General features: G+C 42.4%; 1 protein-coding gene across 1 annotated transcript in view; it reads left to right on the top strand.

The window, feature by feature from the left end:
* The first annotated feature begins 413 nt into the window (after positions 1-413).
* Positions 414-22385, top strand: part of DCAF12 (DDB1 and CUL4 associated factor 12) — a 38614-nt gene continuing 16642 nt past the window's right edge. The window contains exons 1-2 of the mRNA XM_030292715.2: positions 414-1061; positions 2149-2403. Coding sequence (XP_030148575.1) covers positions 984-1061; positions 2149-2403 — 333 coding nt within the window. The 5' untranslated portion in view covers positions 414-983. The remainder of the gene's footprint in view (positions 1062-2148; positions 2404-22385) is intronic.

Raw genomic sequence — 22385 nt, 5'->3', positions numbered from 1 at the left:
ACCCTGTGGCCCGCAGATCGTGGGAGTCGAAAGGGAGGCGAGGTCGTAGCTGAGGGAAAGGTGACTGAGGAGCTGTTGCAGCTTGGGCAGGAGAGTCGGGAGACGTGGACAGCAGGGAATCAGGAGACTGAGAGGAGAACGGAGCCTTAGGACTCCCCAGGGGTGGGAAGGCGGGCAGAGGACCAGGGAGCGGCTTGGGGTGGCTGCGCCGGGCAGGGCAGGTACTCTAAAGAAGGAAAGTCTGGGCACGCCGGCCGGACTCCACCTTACGACGGTGGGGGAAGGAGGTCCTGCCTCCTCGCACAGAGTCCAGCCCTTGGTGCTGGAGCTCCGTTTGTGATAGGTTCGGGGAAAGTGCGGCGCTCAAAAGGAGATAACCAGTGGTGGCTGCCCAGGAAAGGCGTGTGCTGGGAGGGATTCCTTCTCCGAGCCGGGTTAGTTGTCTTCACTTCCGGGTGCCTGCGGATGAGTAGGCGGGGGTCCAAGGTCAGCGGCCAGAACGCAGATTGCTTTGACCCCTGGGCTTCCACTTCCAGCGGCACTCTGACGACCGTTGGAAATGCGCGGGCGGCAGCAAAACTACAGCCGCGAATTTACCACTTGCAGACCCTAAACCCCACCCCTGAAGGCCAGGCGGCGTCTCCGTGGCGACGTGCAGCGAAGTGCGGCTGCGCAAGGGTGACGGAGCGAGGGCGAAGGGGAGGGGGTGTTTTGGTTCCAGCCGCTCGCCGTCCTTTCAGACTTGTTCGTCTGAAAGCTTCTCGTTCCTTCCTTCCCTAACCCCTTCCCTTTCCCTTTCCCTTTCCCGGCCCCGGTCCTCCCTCCCTCCTTTCCCTTCTGCCTGCCTCCCTGGGTCCGGGCCATTTTCCGGGCCAGGCGCTTTAAAGTGCGTGGCCCCGGGGCCCAGTATATGACCCGCCGTCTTGCTAACCCTCGCTACCCCCGCCCCATGTGGCTGCGGGGCCGCTGCGGCGCTGCCCACTATGGCCCGGAAAGCAGTTAGCAGGAAGCGGAAAGCGCCTGCCTCGCCAGGAGCTGGGAGCGACGCTCAGTGCCCGCAGGTGAGGGCTGAGAGGCCAGGGCTCGGGTTATATCGCCGAAGCACCCAGAGGGGGATAGAGTCCTGAGATAAGGGAACCGGAACCCGGGACCAAGGTTTGTAATCAGAGGTGGGGCAAGAGCGTGGCCCAGCCAGTACGGTAAGGGCTGGGTCCCCAGGAATTCATAGGAGAGCAGAAAGGACAGAGAGATGAGACACTGAAGGGAAACTTGGAAACAGGAAATACTCCTCAAAAGGCCTACAGTCGGGAGTGGGGCTTGAGGGGAAACTAGAATCTTGGCTTTGGAGGAAGGGAAACCGACGTCGAGTGGAATCAGGAACAAAACCTCCCAGAAGGTACGCGGAGGGAGAGTGAAGTCCACCTCCGGGGGCGGTGGGGTGGGCAGAGATGATTGCGACCTTTATATGGGAAAGATTCTCCCTCCGGCTACCTCAAGCCCCAACTTGGGGTTTTTGGCTCCTGGACCGTTGTAAAAAACAGCACTTCTCAGGTATCATTCCTGTACCTCCCTCTTTGAAGGAGAAGACCTTGTTGGACGCGTATTCGGACTCTGATTTCCCGTGCCTCCTACCCCGTTAGTATTTGATTTTTCGAATTCTTCAACCGCCTGGAGCGCGGGACAGGGAGGAAGTCTTTGATAGTGCATCCCTGGAAGGTGTAGGACCCCAGTCTGGCCCTAGTTGCACTCTCCATGCTCCGCGGGGAGTACAGACTGAGAGAGAGAAGGGGACTGGGTAGAGATGCAGCCCAGGTTGGTATAGTAATTATGTGGCCCCTCATTCCCTTCCCTGTCAAGTATAGCTTTAGGGGATTTGAATCCTTCACTCCTAAAAGGCCTAGTAAACCTTTTGACCTCTTTTCTGCTTCCATTCCCTTGTCTTTCAGCCCTTGTTTCTCATAGGTTTGACTATGAGCAGTATCTTTTCAATGTTGGAAGAATTAAATTGGACTTTTCTGTATTGAGTTACCTATTCTGTTATATGTGAATCCTGCAGGATGAGTTCTTGGTGATTTCTCTGATACAGGAGGATCCCTCCTTCTGAACCAAGGTAGCCAAAGCCCTAATTTCTAATGTTGCTTTACACAGTTTGGCTGGGATCACTCACTTCACAAAAGGAAAAGACTCCCCCCGGTGAAGAGATCCTTAGTGTACTACCTGAAGAACCGAGAAGTCAGGCTTCAGAATGAAACCAACTATTCTCGAGTGTTGCATGGCTATGCAGCACAGCAACTTCCCAGTCTCCTGAGGGAGAGAGAGTTTCATCTTGGAACCCTTAATAAAGTGTTTGCATCTCAGTGGCTGAATCATAGGCAAGTGGTGTGTGGCACCAAATGCAACACGGTAAGTGTCTGGGGTAAGTGCACCTTACCCTATGTCCTGCTCTAGAACCTCTCACTGCTCACTTTCCTCATCAGTTTCTTTTGGGAGGATATTGCCTTACTCTGCTTTCCATTCTCTCCTATCTGTTGATAACTTCCGCCTCTCTTTCTGTCCCTTTTGCCACTTCCTCATTTCTTTCCTGATAAATCTTCAGAGGAGCCTGTTTCTTTAGGCCTCTTGCCATATGTACAGTTGTTCCACTGCTTTTTTTGGCCTCATGTTTTTGTGTTGCTTTTTAAGTCAGAGAATGCAGAGGAAAGATTTAGGAAAGAATGATGCTCAGGGAGGGCATCATTTGGGATACATAATAGTGGAAACTTAGGTCTTACCTGCTAGACTAAAGGCATATATAAAAATATTTAAGGATGTGTGGGTGGCTCAGTCGGTTAAGTGTCCAACTTGGGCTCAAGTCATGATCTCATGGTTTGTGGGTTCGAGCCCCACATCGAGCTCTCTGGTGTCAGCGAGAAGCCTGCTTTGGATTCTCTGTTCCCCTTTCTCTGCCTCTACCCTGCTCATGCACTCACTCAACACACGTTCTCTCTCTCTCTCAAAAATAAATAATATTAAAAAAAAATTAGCACTTGGCTCAAGATAAAGCGAGCATTACTTTTTAGGGAGTAGAATCTAAAGATGTATTTCTTTTAAGAAAGGGCAGAGAATGTGTGTTTGGTGGTATATTTCAGGATATAAATGTTTGCTCTTTGTAAAGTAGCCTCCTGAAAAGGATTCAAAAGAGAGAAAAATTATTATATAAGTAGGAAAGTGTTCTTACACAGAATGACTTAGAAAATAGTTATAAGTGAATGAAAGGAAAAATATGTCGGTAATCTATATAATAAGCACAATTACAGGCATAGGTAAAATAGGTCAATCCATGATTGGATATTACAATATGATTAGAACAGAAGGACACAAATAGCATGATTTCAGAGGAACGGTAAGAGGCAGGGCCTGGAGGTGGGAAATGATTCCAAAGGAAGCATGAGAAAAGATGGGATGTAGGCCTAGCTGCTCTCTCTGTTTTCACCTCACCCTGAGTGATTAGACAAGTAATGTCATAATGGCTGGGTAAATTTTCCTTAGGCAGAAGCACAGATTGATTGAAAGAGAGAATATCCTTCTAGATCAAGAAAGTGTTAAGTACTAGAAGTGTTTGTTTATAAAGGACATAGGCAAAGATTTAAACAAGAGTTTTAAGGAAGGAAATAATATCTTGGAGGTTGGGGCCAAACTGACATTTCCTCTTCTGTTGAGGGTTGCTGCTTGTCATACAGAAGCCTTTCAAAACTAAGTAGTGGTGGGGCACCTGGGTGGCTCAGTCACATAAGCATCATACTGTTGATCTCAGCTCAGGTCATGATCTCAGGATTCATGGGATCGAGCCCCAGGTTAGGTTCTGGGTTGACATCATGAAGCCTGCTTGGGAGTCTCTCTCTCCACCCCTCCCCCCCCCCACTTGTGCACACAGGCACGTGCTCTCTGTCTCAAAATAAATAAACTTAAAAAAAAACCTAAGTAGTTGTGGAAAGACAAAACTTCCTTTTCCTAGTTTCTCATGCCACCACTCATGGTTTAAGAGCACTGTCATTGTGACTTGGAGTAGAAAAAGAGTTTCCCCATTTGGAGGAATTCATTCTGCTCTCCATGTACATCATCATACTGTTTTGCCTGGCAAATGTTGCTGAATTCTGAACTAAGTTAATAATAGTCTTTTTCTTGAATTTATTGCCTCTATTTTGAAGGTTTGAATAATGTAAAGTAATAATTTACTTTTTTTTTTAATTTTTATTTTTGAGAGAGACACACACACAATAGTGCGAGCGGGGGAGGGGAAGAGAGCCGTGAGAGGGAGACACAGAATCTGAAGCAAGCTCCAGGCTCTGAGCTGTCAGCAGAGAGCCTGATGCGGGGCTCAAAGTCACAAACCATGAGATCACGACCTGAGCTGAAGTCACAAGTTTAACTGAGCCACCCAGGAGCCCCTAATCTACTCTTAATACCTACCTCTTTCTGACTTCCTGTGTCCTCATAACCTAAGGTATTTAAATGAGGGCCTATTTTCTTTATATAGTTTATGTTGTTATTTGTTTAGCTTCTAGAACCGAAGCAGGGAACCAGAAACACTGCTCTTAACTTTGTGACATTTGGCAAATGATTCTCTTGTGTGCCTTTGTTTTCCCATCTATAAAATGGGAGTGGTAATATACAGTGCTGAGAATGTGGCTGTGCACATCTTGGGAAACACTTGTTAGCAATATCTTCCTTATGCAAAAATAGTACTGGTCCGGGCAGCTGTGTGGCTCAGTGGGTGAGCACCCAACTCTTGGTTTCTTCTTAGGTTGTGATCCTGGGGTTGTGGGATCCAGCCGTGCATCAGGCTCCATGATGGACATGGAACCTGCTTGGGATTCATTCTCTCTCTCTCTCTCTCTCTCTCTCTCTCTCTGTTTTTCCCTACCCCCCTCCTCCACCCCACTTGTGAGTACACCTATCTCTAAAAAATATGTGTATATATTTGTGGTGATAATGAATGCAAAGCTTTTTCCAATGCTGTTTGCATTCCTTGGGACTCCACTCAGTTTGAAAGAAAGGAAAATTAAACAATCTTTGGAAAATATGCCAAGATTCGGGGGAAGAAGAGTTTGTGTTGGATTCTCAATAGTAAGTTTTGGTGTATTGAAATTTTGGTATCAGTGAAGCAATTTAAATGTATCAAGTAGGAAAAGTATACCACAACCATTCATATCCTAAAATAACCTATTAATTAATGTGTCTGCTGGTTAGAAGCTGTTTTTGTCTTGGGTACTGTTGGTATCATTAGCATTTAACTGAATATACACAAATGCTAAAAAGCCCTATCATTTCCCAGTTAACTAGCTTCGGGCAATAGTATTGAAACTTCTGCTGAGGCATTAGGTCATCCATTATGGAAAAAAACATCAGATATATTCTATGTCTTTCTGTAGCTTGATTCCTGAGGTGGGAATTCTGCTATGCTATGGGCTAACACTCAAACTAGGGGCAATCACTTAACCCTCAGAATTCTCTGGGCCTATTAAACGTAACTACAAGAATGGTCAACGTATGTCTTAATCATTAATAACATTAGTATGGTCATATATTTTTAAGTTTACTTATTTATCTGAGGGAGAGAGAGAGAGAGTGCACATACTTGTGGGAGGGGCAGAAAGAGAGAGAATCCCAAGCAGGGCCCATGCGGTCAGCTCAGAGCCCAATGTGGAGCTCAGATTCACAAACTGCAAGATCATGACCTGAGAAGAAATCAAGACTCAGGTGTTCAACCAACTGAGCCACCCAGGTGCCCCAGTATGGTCATATTTTTTCTTTTCTTTCTTTCTTTTTTTTTATTTATTTATTTATTTTGAGAGAGACAGAGACAGAGCAAGTTGGGGGGGGGTGGGGGTGGGGGGAGAGAATCCCAAGCAGGCTCCATGCTGTCAGCGCAGAACCCAATGTGGAGCTCTAATCTCGAAACCTCGAGATCATGACCTGAGCTGAAAGCAAGAGCCAGAAGTTTAACCGGCTCAGCCACCCAGGCACCCCTGGTCTTGTTTTTTCTTTACTTAGAGAAAAAGGGGTAGTATAACCTTAATTGGAACATGGGTCTGGAAATCGGGATGGGTAGGTATATTTTCCTGGTTTAGGATTACAAAGTCAAATTGTGTACAGAGCCAGACACAAAAGCTAATTTAGAGAAGCTTATGAGGCACAAGACAGTAAGAAGTAGCAGGGACTGCAGAGAGCCAGAGAAGGCATTCTTGGCTCTAGCCAGTTTTTGCCATGCAGGAATTTTTTTTTTCTTTAAGTTTATTTATTTTGAGAGAGACAGAAACAACACAAGTGGGGGAGGAGCAAATAGAGAGGGAAAGAGAGAATCCCAAGCAGGCTCCGTGCTGCCAGCACAGAGCCCAACATGGGGCTCAAACCCAGGAACTGTGAGATCATGACTAAGCCAAACTAAGAGACTCCCAACCAACTCAGCCACCCAGGATTTTTTAATTGTTTTTTAATGTTTGTTTATTTTTGAGAGAGAGAGAGCATGAGCTGGGGAAGGACAGAGAGAGAGGCAGAATCTGAAGCAGGCTCCAGGCTCTGAGCTGCCAACACAGAGCCTGACGTGGGGCTTGAACCCATGAACCGTGAGATCATGACCTGAGCCAAAGTCAGAAGCTTAACTAACTGAGCCACTCAGGTGCCCCAAGAATTTTTTTTTTTTGATGTTTATTATTTTTGAGAGAGACGGTGCAAGCAGGGGAGGGGCAGAGGGAGAGGGAGACCCAGGATCCAAAGTGGGCTCTGTGTTGATAGCAGAGAACCTGATGCACAGCTCAAACTCCCAAATGGCTCAAACTCCCCAACCGAACTGTGAGAGCATGACCTGAGCCACCCAGGCCCCCTGCCGTGCAGGAATTTGAACCTATTGTTAATTTTTCCTTTTAAGGAGAAACTGGAAATCTGGATTTTTATGGGGAAGAGTGTTAACCATTTGTGAAGATTATCCAGAGTCTGGTGTGACAAGAGCTTTAGGTGTCTGAAAGAGAATTATGAGATTAAGGTTGGAAAGGTTCATTAGGATCAAATTATGGAAGCCATGAAGTGTCAAGTTAAGATTTTATTTGTTGGGGAGTGGAGAGACAAGACCCAAGGATTTGAAACAGGGAGTGACATGGAGTACTACTTTAAGGGAAAGTAGTTACAGGATGCTAGTGCTATACTATAAATGAGAGGTAATGAGGGCCAAAAGCAGGACAGTGGCAGGGAGAGAGTGAGAAGGAGACAGATAGAATACATCCTAAGAGGGTGAGGGGCGCCTGGGTGGCTCAGTCGGTTGAGCGTCCGACTTCAGCTCGGGTCATGATCTCGCAGTTCATGAGTTTGAGCCTCGCGTCGGGCTCTGTGCTGACAGCTCAGAGCCTGGAGCCTGCTTCAGATTCTGTGTCTCCCTCTCTCTCTGCCCCTTCCCTGCTCATGCTCTGTCTCTCTCTGTCTCTCAAAAATGAATAAACGTTAAAAATTTTTTTTTTTTTAAAGAGGGCGAATGGGTGGCTTGATCAGCGGAGCCAGGATTTATTAATTTTTTTTTAATGTTTGTTTATTTTTAAAAAAAAATTTTTTTTTTTAATGTTTATTTCTGAGACAGAGAGAGACAGAGCATGAATGTGGGAGGGTCAGAGAGAGAAGGAGACACAGAATCCGAAACAGGCTCCAGGCTCTGAGCTGTCAGCACAGAGCCTGACTCGGGGCTCGAACTCACGGACCGCGAGATCATGACCTGAGCCGGAGTCGGCCGCTTAACTGACTGAGCCACCCAGGCGCCCCTATGTTTGTTTATTTTTGAGAGAGAGAGAGAGCGTGAGCTGGGGAAAGACAGAGAGAAAAGCAGAATCTGAAATAGGCTCCAGGCTCTGAGCTGCCAATCTTGATCTTGGGGTTGTGAATTTGAGCCCCACGTTTGGGCATAGAACCTACTTTAAAAAATAAAAGATCTTAATGGTACCATCTGTAGATGGTGACATGCTCAGATATAATCCAGAGGATTAAGTCAAAATTGATACTGATGTCTTGAACCTGGGTAACTAGAAGGATGGCAGGAGAAGTACTGAACAGATTTGAAGAAAAAATGAGTTTAGTTTTATATTTTCACTTAGCTGAAATTTAAAAGAGGGGTAAAGGGGAGTACCTGGGTGGCTCATTTGGTTATATGACTGACTTTTTGGCTCAGGTCATGATTTCATGGTTCGTGAGTTCGAGTCCCATATCAGGCACTTCTGTTAGTGCAGAGCCTGCTTCGGATTCTTTGTCTGCCTTTCTCTCTCTGCCCCTTCCCGTACTCTCTCTCTCAAAAATAAATAAACATTTAAAAAAAAACCAAAACCTTAAAAAAGTAATAATAGAGGGGTAAAGATTGAAGTTAGTGATTTGGGGAATAGTCATCTATATATAAGGGATTATTGAAATTCGTGCACTACTGGGGCGCCTGGGTGGCTCAGTTGGTTAAGTGTCTGACTTCAGGTCATCATCTCACAGTTTGTGGGTTCAAGCCCCACATCAGGCTCCGTGCTGATGGCGCAGAACCTATTTGGGATTCTCTCTCCTTCCCCTCCTCCCTCCCTCCCTGCCTCTCCCCCTTCTACACTCGCCCACTCTGTCTCTCAAAATAAATAAACTTAAAAAAAATTTGCATACTACCATGGGAGAGAGGGTAAAGAAGACACTTTTTTTTTTTTTAATGTCTGTTTATTTTGAGAAAGAGAGTGCATGCAAACAGGGGAGGGGCAGAGAAGGAGAGAGAATCCCAAGTAGGCCCCATGCTCAGGAGTTGGGGCTGCTGAATGAGGGGGCCTTGATCTCACCACTGGGAAATCATGACCTGAGCCAAAAATCAAGAGTCGGATGCTTAACCGACTGAGCCACCCAGGTGCCCCAAAACGGCACTCTCAACTTCCATAAACCTTGCCGAAAATTGCGAAAATTTCATTATATGTGTATTTTCTGGGCATGATGTGGGGAAGGTGGTGTGAAGACAAGGCCATAGTTTTCATGAGATTTTCAAAGGGAGTACTATGAGCCAAAAATAGGTAAGAGCCACTGATATTGAAAGGGTGGCTAAAGATAGAACCTTGGAGAATGTCTACATTTATGGAGCAGGAACTGCTACAAGGAGACCAGGGAGGTCAGAGGAGAACTAGGAGAGTACCAAAAAAATTCAAGAAGGGGGATATTTTGGAGCACCTGGTTGGCTCAGTCAGAAGAGCACGCAAATCTTGATCTTGGGGTCGTGAGTTCAAGCCCCACATTGGGTGCAGAGATTACTTAAATAAAATTTTTTTTAAAAGAAAAAAAGGGGGTATTTTGAGAGGGGATGGTTTGAAGAGGAGGATAGTAATAGAGTGATAATGTATGCAGAGTTTGAGGTATTTAAGACTATCAGGGACTTAGCATAGTAGATAAAATTGCTTATTGCAGTTACAGAGAACCTACACCAAAGGGAACCAAGGAGCCTCTCAGTAAGAGGGTGTTAGAAGGGACTTAAAAGACTGATTTGTGGGAAGGCTTAGGGAAATGGGACTTTCACAGGAAAATTTCCTGTGAAATTATTTTCACCCAGACACCAAGGCCTAGCTGATAGTACCAGGCTCACTCCCTACATATCAGGGCTGCTTTCTTTTTCTCACCATTTCCCAAAGTAATGGTCAAGGGTATACTGCTGACTTCCCAGATCGACTTGGTGGATCATAATGAAGCAGACAAAATGAGTTTAGGCTGCGATTTGCTGTCAGATGGGAGGAAGAAGAACTTTGAGGAGCCTAATTTTGGGGATGGGGAGGACTGGTAAGCACCAGGGTTGAGAAAATAGCTGTAATGTTTTCACTGAGTTTACATATGCAGATTCCTGAAATAAAAGCAGAATATGAGATCCAATTTGAGACACAGGAAAACAAAATATGGTGAAGTGTGGGAGTTTTGCTTTGACCAGATCTTTAATTCATGCTCCTTCATTTTACTATTGTATTTCCCTAAAAGGATTATACCCTTTTAGAAGATACTTTTATCTTAATTTTTTACTTTTTTAAAGATTTTATTTTAAAGTAATTTTTACACCCAACATGGGGCTCAAACCTACAACTGAATGAGCCAGCCAGTTACCCCTAGAAGGTACTTATAAACGCTTGCAGAATTTCTTGGGCCCAACCAGGTGTACAGCATTCTTATCTGTATCCTCCAGTTTTGTTTCATAGGATAGTAATCTGTAAATTAGCCATTTTTAAAATGACATGGTTATTCTCTGCCTAGTAAGAAATGTTCAGATTTATTCCAGAATTAGTCTTTATGTTATTTTCAGAATATTTGACTCTTAGAGGAAGATTTTATTATTTATGTTTTATTATTTGTTTTTTGACAGAGAGAGGCAGAACATGAACAGGGAGGGGCAGAGAGAGAGAGACAGAGACAGAGAATCTGAGGCAGCTCCAGCCTCTGAGCTGTCAGCACAGAGCCGACATGGGGCTCGAACTCATGAACCCCAAGATCATGACCTGAGCTGAAGTCAGACGCTTAACCCACTGAGCCACCCAGGCGCCCCTAGAGGAAGACTTTAGATGTGGAAATGATAGAATTGTTATGTTGGCAAGTTCGTCTGCTGGGGCACATGTGTGGAAGTGTTTCTACATGGGAAATCCTTGTGGAAATGCCTCAAATTCTAAGGTTTCATATGGAGTTAATTGATGTTAGGAGGCTTTAGGAAGAGGAACAGTAGAAATATGTTTATGCCCCTTACATGTGAAGGTGCTAGAGTTGTTTTTTTCCTGCCCTTTTCTGACTTGTCTTCATGTCTGGGAAGGCCTTTCTTGGATTAACATAGGTGTGGGACTCAGGAATCCTGTTTTGTGTAGTGCATTGCAGACTGTGGATCACCTTCTGTTTGTGAGAAAATTAATGGTCAAGAATGTTAGGGCCCGACCAGCAGTCCTGTGGAGGGGTTCAAGAATTTTAGGGCAGTTTTTCTCAACAAGAATGTTGATGGTGTTTTTGGTGGTTTCTTTGTTGTCTGAGACTTTATCTCATTTTTACAGAATATTTCACATTCCTGGTTTCTACTCTGTATATTCCAGCAGTGCTCCCAACCCTCTCTACCCTGCACCCCCAGTGCTCCAAAGAGGAAGTAATTTACAGGGTGTTCAGGGAGGATTTCCCAAAGGAGGAAGGGGCTTCAACTAATGGGGAGGAAGCAGAGGTGTGTGTTCTGTAGCCAAATCAAGAAAGTACAAGAAATGTTGAGGGTCCCTAATAAACCCATTTGGCTGATGCAGGGCAGAAACTATGGGGAAAGAGACTGTGACACATTCACTGGAGGGTTGGCTAACTGAATCTCCCTTGAATGATTTTTTTTTCCTTTGGTTCATGCTAGCCTTTTTTTTTTTCTTTTTCTAAACATTTATTTATTTTTGAGGGAGAGAAACAGAGTGCCAGTGGAGGAGGGTCAGAGAGAGAGGGAGACACAGAATCTGAACCAAGATCCAGGCTCTGAGCTTTTGGCACAGAGCCAGACACGGGGCTTGAACTCAACTGTGAGATCATGACCTGAGCCAAAGTCAGTTGTTCAACTGACTGAGCCACCCCAACGCCCCTCATGCTAGCCTTTAATAATGAATAATCTTGTTAATCACCTTTCTCATCTAGACAGTGAGTCACATGCAGTATGATCCCTAATATATTTAGAGCCTGTTCCTATAGCTCTATAGCCTTGGAGGATGAGGAAACTTGAGTTGCTGAGAGCAGAGGTTTGCTGGGAGGTGCCTGATAGGCCAACTACCAGAGGAAAGTTAATAATAAAACAGTCTAGAGGTGCCCAGGTGGCTTAGTTGGTTAAGCGTCCAACTTTGGCTTGGGTCATGATTTCACGGTTTGTGAGTTTAAGACCCATATCGGACTCTGCGCTGGTAGGGCAGAGCCTGCTTGAGATTCTCTCTCTCTCCTCTCGCAAAATAAATAAATAAACTAAAATAATAATAATAGGACAGTCTAGTTATTTCAGTTGGTTCCTACTTTCCTTGAACCCTTCCAAAGCTTGTCCTCCCCACCCCCAAGGCCAATCACTTGAACGGCTGTCATATCACCAAAGGAATAAAAAAGTTCCATGAGCTAAGCATGACTTCCTTTGTCAGTTTACTTGTTTTAAAATTTTTTTTTAATGTTTTTATTTATTTTTGAGACAGAGAGAGACAGAGCATGAGTGGGCGGGGCAGAGAGAGAGGGAGACACAGAATCCAAAGCAGGCTCCAGGCTCTGAGCTGCAGCACAGAGCTTGAGGCAGGGCTCGAACTCACGGACTGTGAGATCATGACCTGAGCTGAAGTCAGACCCTTAACTGAGCCACCCAGGCGCCCCCAGTTTACTTGTTTTAAATTGATGCATATTTGATTTCTGATACTTAGGCCTTTGTTTCTGAGGCATGACCCAGAAACCAGCTGCATCACAGTCACTTGAGGTGTGTGCTAAAAATGCAGTTTCCTTGTCCCTGCTCCAGTATGGATTCAGGATTTCCCTCAATGAAACCTAGGAATTGACATTTTATTAGTATTTTTTTTTAATTTATTTACATCTATTTATTTATTTTCAAGTTCATTTATTTTTTCTCAGTACTCTCCACACTCAGTGTGAGGCTCAAACTCATGACCCCGAATTCAAGAGTTGCATACTCTTCCGACTGAGCCAACCAGGTGCCCCTATTTTTTTTTTTAAGTAATCTCTATACCCAGCATGGGGCTTGAACTCATAACCCCGAGATCAAGAGTCATATGCTCTACCAACTGAGCCAGCCAGGTACCTGAGGAATTGGCATTTTAGACAAGCTCTCAGGCAATTGTTACATGAATCACTGGATTAGACTTTATGCTATGTAGCAATAATTTTTTTGCTACCTTATTAAATCTAGATCAGTTGTTTGAATCCTCCCTGTATATTCTAAACTATGTTCAGGGCGTAAGTGGGACATTATAGTTGATGGATCTGGAAGAATGTCCTTGTAGGCATCTTGGTTAGTATCTGTTCAGCACCAGTAGGGTATAATTAGATGTTATTTCTGCACTTTGAGGAAGCCCTTGACAAATGGTTATTTTTCTTTTCTTTTTCAATTATTATTTTTCTGATTTGCCTGTTCCTAATCTCAATTACAGATAAAGCAAGATATTTGCCCATTATTTTTTCAAGTCAGATCTTAGCTTAGGACATTAGTTTCCAAGTTTTTGGTCTCTTTTCTAGCAGATTAATATGTAAACATATGTCAGAATATCCACATTTGTTTGTTTTTTGTTTTTTTTTTTAAGATTTTATTTTTAAGTAATCTCTATACCCAACTTGGGGCTCAAACTCAATCCCAAGATCAAGAGTCTCCAGCTCTTTTGACTGAGCCAGAATATCCACATTTATACCAACAAATTTGATGATGTCATTTTGTATTGCATATTTAGATTCAAAGATTTGTGGGTTGAGTGTGGGCTCTGTTTCTTATTAACTTTGTGCCTATGGACAAGCTCAAATACCTTCTCTTAAGCCTTTCTTCTCTCACCTTTAAAATAAATGGAGAAAGTAGTACCTGCCTAGCAGGGTCAGGAACAGAATTAAATAAAATGTTATTCAGCACAGTGCCTAAAACATGTGTTTAGTAAATTGTTGATGTAATTAATGGTGGCAGTGAAGAAGAAGTGGCAGTAGTGATTTGTTGGTCCTAGACTTTAGGTTTATTTTTGGCCAGGTTTGGGTGTGCTTAAGGTAAATAGCATTTCTGTACCCTGTAAATGGTTTCTTTCTGTATGGTAGTTACATCCCAAGTAGCTTAGACATTTTACAATAATTCATCTAGGGCCACCTGGCTGGCTCAGTCAGTGGAGCATGCCACTCTTGATCTCAGGGTTGTGGGTTCGAGCCCATGTTGGGTGTAGAGATTACTTGAAAATAAAATCTTGAAAGAAAGTATCATCTAAAAATAAATAGATAAATAAATAATCCCTATTGTATTTATTATATTTATATAATAATTTATGTAAGGAAGTACAATTAGGAAATTATATTTAATTTCATTATAGAAGGAATACAGATAAAAGCAAAATATTTTTCTGTGTACAAATTAATACCTAGTTCTGATAAGGATGTGGTGAAACAGGTACATATATACATTGCCACTGAAACCCTTTTTTGACAGCAATTTGGCATTATATTTCAAAAGTCTGGTACATATTAATTATTGAATGAAGAGCCTAAAAATATCATACCCTTTGACCTAATATTTTCAGACTAGGGAATTTATCCATAGGAAGAGAAGTCTTTTTTAATGATATAATCATTGCAAGCTATTTTATCTAAATATTAACAAAAAGAGAATACTTGAATAATTTATGGTAAATCACATCTGCATGATATTATGCAGAAATTAACATAATTATGAAGACTAATAACATGCAAAGCATTTGATATGTTAAATGTAATGAGATACAGAATTCTATCTGTGCTTATTATAGCTGTACACAATTATGCATTGACAAATGAAAAAACATTTGAAAAGAGAGGGGGCACCTGGCTGGCTCAGTTGGTGGAGTGTGCAATTCTTGATCTCAGTGTCATGAGCTTGAGCCCCATGTTGGCATAGAGATTACTTGATAAAAATAAAAAGAGAGGATTCTGAGTGATCTTTCTTGCATTTTTTTTACTTCGTTATTGTTGATAAAATATTGTTAATAAACTTATTTTTTTAAATGTTACTTCAGCTAGATGAATCTTCTTTTTTCTTAGTCTAAAACAATGGTGGAAGTGGCCTTGTTCATTGCTTGTCTTGTTTACTGACAAAAATTCAGCATAGTTATGTATTATATATCTTTTCTGGGGAGAGGAAGTAAAATACAGTGGTAGGATATATAGCAAAAGGAGTTTCCTTTCTGAGTCACATAAGGATTTTTTTTCAAACTCAAAATAACATCTAGAGAGAAATCTTCCTTCTGAGTGGGCAAATACACAACCATATTGTCCTTAAGACTTGGTACTATAATGCTCAGAAAGTAAAAGTAAGAGAAATAGGATTTTGCAGTCATATCATTGTTTTAACACTGTTATTATTGAAAGCTTATAATTTTTTAATATACCAGATAAGTAATTAATATGTAACTATAATCTCTCTACTTTCCAGTAGTTTAGAGATAAGGCTCCCTGTTAATTCTGAATAGATGGCTTTATAACTAATTAGAAATGCTGTAGGGGAAGAAGAAGCTGAGAATAGAGTTGATTTCAGGGTTGTGAGTTTGAGCCCCGCATTAGGTGTAGAGATTACTTAAAAATAAATACACTTCCAATAAATGACTCTTTAAAAAAATCAGTTTAGGGGCGCCTGGGTGGCGCAGTCGGTTAAGCGTCCGACTTCAGCTAGGTCACGATCTCGCGGTGCGTGAGTTCGAGCCCCGCGTCGGGCTCTGGGCTGATGGCTTAGAGCCTGGAGCCTGTTTCCGATTCTGTGTCTCCCTCTCTCTCTCTGCCCCTCCCCCGTTCATGCTCTGTCTCTCTCTGTCCCAAAAATAAATAAACGTTGAAAAAAAAAATCAGTTTATTGAACTTGTTAGATATAAAATTTGCAAAGAATTATGTCACTTAATTCTAGGATAATTATAAATCCTAGTATGTCCTCCTTCCACAAAAATCATGATTCTAGTGGGAAAATACCAGAATTCAGGATCCCATAGGAAGTATCATTGCTAATTTTAGCAAGTCAGCCCATAGCCACCTTTTGAAGGAACAGTTTATAGTCACAATTCAGAGAGTAAGAGGTCTTGGCATAGCATAGGAGCCTGGATTTAGATACAAGGATGTTCATTGCAGTGTTTTATACTACTGAAAATTTGAACACAGCATAAATGTTTAATAATAGGAGATGCAGGGTGCCTGCTAGCTCAGTTGGAAGAGCATGATTACTTAAAAGAAATCTTTAAAAAATAATAATAGGAAATACATTCAGTAAATGCTAGTATACACATACGGTGAACTACCTTATAGGCATTAAGAAATATGTAGAACTATATCAACTAATTTGGAAAGCTGTTACTGCTGTATTAAATAAAACTATATAAAATAATATGTGACATCACATTTTACAAATGAAGAAATATACGTAGGCATGTGACTGAGTGTGTAGTAAAGGGCCTGAAAGAAGATACAGAGAGTGAGTGATAGGATTGTGGTGGTTTTTATTTCCTAATACCTGCTTTTCTATGTTTTATAAATTTAGGATGCATTATTTTTGTATTTATTTATTTATTTATTTATTTATTTATAACTTTTACTTATTTTGGGAGAGAGCACGAGTAGGAGAAGAGCAGAGAGAGAGAATTCCAAGCAGGTCCACACTGTTAGTGTCAAGCCCAGTGTGGGGCTCGTACTCACATACCATAAGATCATGACCTGAGCTGAAACCAAGGATCAAAAGCTTAACCGACTGAGCCACCCAGCCTCCCCAGTCCTTTTACTTTAAATAACCACACGATCTCTCCTTTAATATACTTGGAATTAAAACAATGACCTGGGCTTTCTGGTGTCACAACTCTTCTAGGTCCTGAACAGTCTGAAATATTTGTAGCTATGGAGTCTTGATATTGTTCAAGCAGCATATTGAGCTCAGCTGTATCCCCAACCTCCTGTGCAGCAGGATGTAGGTGGGCAGGGAACTGGCTTTTACAGGTGGGCTAGACAGAATGCCTGATTTTCCTGGTCATCGTTGGAGTCTTGAATACAACTCATTATCTTGATCCTTTTCTTATATTGTGCAAGTCATATGTGTTCGTTGAGAAAAAAATTAAGTTAACTGGGACTATGTTTTTATTTATTTATTTGTTTGTTTGTTTATTTATGTTAATGTTTTATTTATTTTTGAGAGCCAGAGACAGACAGAGTGTGAGTGAGGAGGGGCAGAGAGAGGGAGACCCAGAATCTAAAGCAGGCTCCAGGCTCTGAGCTGTCAGCACAGAGCCCGACGTGGGGCTCAAAACCACAAACTGTGAGATCATGACCTGAGCCGAATTCTGACGTTTAATCAACGAGCCACCCAGGTGCCCCATGTTTTTATTTATTTTGAGAGAAAAGAAGAGAACAAATCCCAAGGATCATGGGGCTCAATCCCAGGTCCACGAGATCATCATCTGAGCCGATATCAAGAGTCTGAGCTTAGGGGCACCTGGGTGGCTCAGTCGGTTGAGCGTCTGACTTCGGCTCAGGTCATGATCTCGCAGTCCGTGAATTCGAGCCCCACGTTGAGCTCTGTGCTGACAGCTCAGAGCCTGGAGCCTGTTTCAGATTCTGTGTCTCCATCTCTCTCTGAACCTCCCCCATTCATGCTCTCTCTCTTTCTGTCTCAAAAATCAATAAAGGTTAAAAAAAAAAAAAAAGTCTGAGCCAACTGAGCCACTCAGGTGCCCCAGGAATTATGTTTTTAAAAGCTTATTCATTTAGGTGCCTGGCTGGGCCACTCAGTAGAGCATGCACCTTCATCTCAGGGTTGTAAGTTTGAGCCCCACGTTGGGTATAGAGATTACTTAAAAATAAGATTTTTTTTAAGCTTATTTATTTTATACCATAGCATGAACAGCTTACCATGTTAATAAATATTCTCTACTCTGTCTTTTTTTTTTCTTTTTTTTAAGTAAACTCTACCCCCAGCAAGGGGCTTGAACTCATGAACCCAAGGTCAGTAATCACATACTCTACTGACTGAGCCAGGCCCATTCTTAAAAGCTGTATAATAGTCCACTGTGTGGCTATACCCAATCCCCTGTGGTGTCTCACTATTTAAAAATTTATTTTATTTATTTATTTTTAAAAGATTTTATTTTAGGAGCACCTGGGTGGCTCTGTTGATCGTCCGACTCTTAGTTTCAGTTCAGGTCACGATCTTGTGGTTTGTGGGTTTGAGCGCTGTGTTGGACTCCGCACTGACAGTGCAGAGCCTGACTGGGATTCTCTCTCTCTCTCTCTCTCTCTCTCTCTCTCTCTCTCTCCTCTTTCTGCCCCGCCCCTGCTTGCATTTGCACACATGCTCTTTCTTTCTCTCTCAAAATAAATGAATTAAAAAAAAAATACTTAAAAAAAAAAAAGATTTTATTTTTTAAGTAATTTCTATACCCCGTATAGGGCTTGAACTCTCAACCCCAAGATCAAGAGTTATATGTTCCACCAACTGAGCCAGCCCGGTGTCCCAAAATTAATACATTTTAGTTAAAACTATTCACCAATCATTATTTCCTTAGCATAAGTTCTTAAAATTGAAATTATAGGCTTTACGTGTGTTGAAATTTTTTATACATATTGTCTGACCATTTTCTGTTGATCTTCTTGGTCTTGGCTCTCTCCTTTGCTCCTACTCATTTTCTTGGTTTGGAATAGGAATGGATTCTTTGATTTTGGTTGTCTTCCATTTACCCAACTTTCAGCAGACTTAGGCTGCCCAGTTGGCTTTTTCTGTCTGACTCAGTATAATTTATCTTGATATCTGTGTAATCTATGTGGATTTGTTTTCCTTTATCCATTAGGCTCCAGCTAAAACACTTCGGAATTTTAGAAATTTTGTGAGCCCCTTCATTTTATTAAGCTACCTTCATCTTTCTGTGTATGCACATTTGTGTGTATCTACGTGTATTATACATGCATTCAGAGATATACTCTCTAATTTTATAAGCTTCCTGATTGTAAGTCCTTTGCTTTCATTTTTTTCCCCTCTGTTCTAGAATGTAAGCTGCAGGGAGCCATTTAGATTCAAACTTACCTTGCCATGCTGCTAGTTCCTGGCAGGGATCCCAGTAGGTTAATGTGGAGCAGCCCCATTCTGGGATTTGTTACAGGAACTGCATGAAGCCTTGGCCCCTTGTCAGAGAGCTTGGGGAAATACTCTGTGGCAGCTCACTCACATCCCTTTCCCTTCCTTTGAAAAAGCAAAAAGTTTCTGTCCTTCACATGGTGCTTTGTCATTCCTCTGCAAGAGTGAGGTTGGGGGTAAACTCCTGGTTTCCTGGGTCCTGTAGAGACTTAGCTATTAACTTTTTCATTTCCCCTGTATCAGATGTTTTTCATCAAGTGTAGATGAAACTACACCGTACAGAACTAAACAAACATTAGAATAGTGTATTGCTGGGGCACCTGGGTGACTCAGTTGGTTAAGTGTCTGACTTCAGCTCAGGCCGTGATCTCACAGTTCACGAGTTCAAGCCCCACATTGGGCTCTCTGCTGTCAGCACGGAGCCTGTTTCAGATCTCTGCTCCTCCCCGGCTCATATTCTCTCTCTCAAAAATAAATAAACATTAAAAAAAATAGTGTATATTTTTTAGAAAAGTATATCACTATTAATTGTTACTTGTTAAGCACCAATTATGTGCCAAGCCCTGTGCTAGATGCTTTATGTTTTATTAGATCTTTTAGCAACCCTAGAGGTAGATCTTACTCTATTTTTATAGATGAGAAACAAAATATAGAAAGGTTAAATGACTTGCCTAAGATCACACAGCTAATAGGTAACAAATTTGAAATTCAAATCTAGATTTCTCAAAACTGGAGTCATTGGACTTAAGACTTTCTTGGACATGAATAGTTGAAACCTTTTCTCCACATCTTTTCTGGATGGCAGAAATGGACCTCTGTATTAAGACAGGAATGGCCACACACACACACGGATAAAAGAATGGGCTGACACAGTGACTAAAATAATCTTTAGCCTGCCCTCAGATTCCATAAGAGAAACTTGGATCTTTCCAGATTGCAGGTCAGTTTACTCTTGTATCTTATCAAATTCATTACTCTTAGTATACAGAACAGATTCTCTACATCAGTGCTTCTCAAGCATCAGTATACCTAGAGATCTTGGGAAATTCCAGATTCTTATTAAATATGTCTAGGGCAGGGCTTGAGATTCTTGGGTTCCAACAAGCTCCTTTGAATAGCAAGCATCTAGATCAGTGATTATTAAACCTGGGCAATCATTAGATTCACCTGGAGATCCTTGAAAAGAAGTCAGTTTTACAGGCCCCAGAGTTGGAAATTGGAGGCATTTTAGGGTAGGGCCTGGGAATTGTTTTTCTTTTATAGTGTTTCTAAAAAAGAAAACTCCCCAGGTTATTGTGATAATCAATTAGGGAATCATTGGTCTCAAAGGTAGCATGTTATGGATGCATTGTCCCACAAAACAAAAACACAGAGGTATAAGTGGGCAGTTAATTTTGCTTCATTAAACATTTGAGAGGGACTGTGTTGGTTAGAGATCATTTGCTCTAAAAGAGTAAGAAACCCACTCATGGTTGTTGTTGTTGTTGTTGTTTTAATTTTTCTTAAATGTTTTATTTATTTTTGAGAGAGAGAGAACAGGGGAAGGGCAGAGAGACGGGGACAGAAGATCCGAAGCAGGCTCTCTGGCTCTGCACACTGACAGCAGAGAGCCCGATGTCGGGCTCGAACTCACAAACTGTGAAATCATAACCTGAGTCGAAGTCAGACACTTAGCCAACTGAGCCACCCAGGCGCTCCCCCGCTGATGTTTATTGGAAGGGCTAATATGCAAACCCCAAGAGTAGGAAGTATCTCTAGATCTCAGAAGGAAACAGAACTAAGAATTGGAAAGCTGTTAGGAATTAAGGATGTCCGTGCTGTCTCTCTTCTGTTCCTTTCTCTCTGGGACTGGCTTTGGTAGAAATTGGTCACCCAGACAGTCTGGTCTAATGCCTCCAAACCAGTTTCACATTCCTGAGAGAATCTGATCAGTCCAATCTAGCCTCTGGATTGGTTCTCCCTGAGCCAGGAGGCCACCTCTGGACAATTCTCTGATCTGGAGATCTGGACTTACATCAAACGCACCTTAATAGGGCCCCACTCTGAATGCAGGGATATGTGGTCCCCTTAACATTGTTGGTCACACTTCCTGAAAGGTGTCTTCTACAAGTGCTTACTATATAGCTTTGCACTGTTGGGGTAGGATTACAGAACTAAATAAGATAAATCTCCTACTCTTTGAATTGGGAGGGCGTTGTAATTGGGGGAGAGAGACAAAGATTTTAAATTAGTGTTGTGGGTAGAGGGTTATCTGGGAAACCTGCAAGAGAAAAACTTATCCAGCCTGGATATTTAGGGAATATTCAGAGAGGACATACTGAACTGAATCGTGAAAGATAAGTACGTGCTGGCCACATATAGAAAAGAGGGGGAAGTAGTTGTGGCTTTGTGAACAGCACGAGCATGAAACAAAATAATTATATTTCATTGAAGATTTTTGGGTGAATAATAAGTAATAAGCCATTATTTCTAGAGCATGAGGTCCATGGCAGGTTGTAAAGCTAGAGAGAGAGGTTGGGGCCAGATTGAGGAGTCTTGATGCTGTGATAAGGAGTTTAGATTTAGATAAAGAGGAATGAATAGATATTTTTTTCTTTTCTTTTTTTTTAATGTTTGTTTATTTTTGAGAGAGAGAGACAGAGCGTGAGTGGAGGACAGACAGAAAGAGAGGGAAACGCAGAATTCAAAGCAGGCTCCAGGCTCTAAGCTGTCAGCATAGAGCCTGATGTGGGTCTCGAACTCACGAACTTTGAGATCATGACCTGAACCGAAGTCGGACGCTTAACCGACTGAGCCACCCAGGTGCCCACCAATGGAAATTTTTAACTGATATGGGAGGATTGCCATTTTTGTCAAGATGACGTATTAAAGTGTGGAGAATAGGGGCGCCTGGGTGGCTCAGTCAGTTAAGCGTCTGACTTCGGCTCAGGTTATGATCTCACAGCTTGTGAGTTTGAGCCCCGCGTCGGGCTCTGTGCTGACAGATCAGAGCCTGGAGCCTGCTTCAGATTCTGTGTCTCCCTCTCTCTCTGCCCCCACCCTGCTTGTGCTGTCTTTCATAAATGAATAAATATTAAAAAAAAAATTAAGTGTGGAGAATAGTTTTGATTTTGGCCTTGCCTGAAGGTACAAAGACCAGTTGCCAATGTCCAGACAGGTGATGAGAAAAAGGATGGAAAGGTAGGAGCCAACTGTGAGAATATTTAAGATGTAGATTTGGCAGGTCTAGATTGGATGATGGGAATGTGGGAGGAGTTGAGAAGGAAGGTAATTTGTTTTGCACATATTTTTATTTATTTGTTTATTTATTTATTTTGAGAGAGAGAGAGCATGCACAGGCAGGCAGGGGACTGGCAGAGGGAGAGGAAGAGAGAGAATCTTAAGCAGGCTCCACACCCAGCACTTAAGAAACTGAACCACCCAGGCACCCCTGGACATTATTGAGTTTAAAATGCCTATGGAGTACATCAGCAATGGTGCCTGTTAGGCCGGGAATCTGCCTTAAGTAGTTCTCAGGGCTTATATTACAGATTCAGGGGAGGTTGTGCCTCCCCACCCCACTTTCTTTTTAAAA

The sequence above is a fragment of the Lynx canadensis genome, chromosome D4 (genome assembly GCF_007474595.2).
Source record: "Lynx canadensis isolate LIC74 chromosome D4, mLynCan4.pri.v2, whole genome shotgun sequence".
Lineage (NCBI taxonomy): Eukaryota > Metazoa > Chordata > Mammalia > Carnivora > Felidae > Lynx > Lynx canadensis.
The sequence above is the reverse complement of the archived record's forward strand: the minus strand, read 5'-3'. Positions and strand labels throughout refer to the sequence as shown.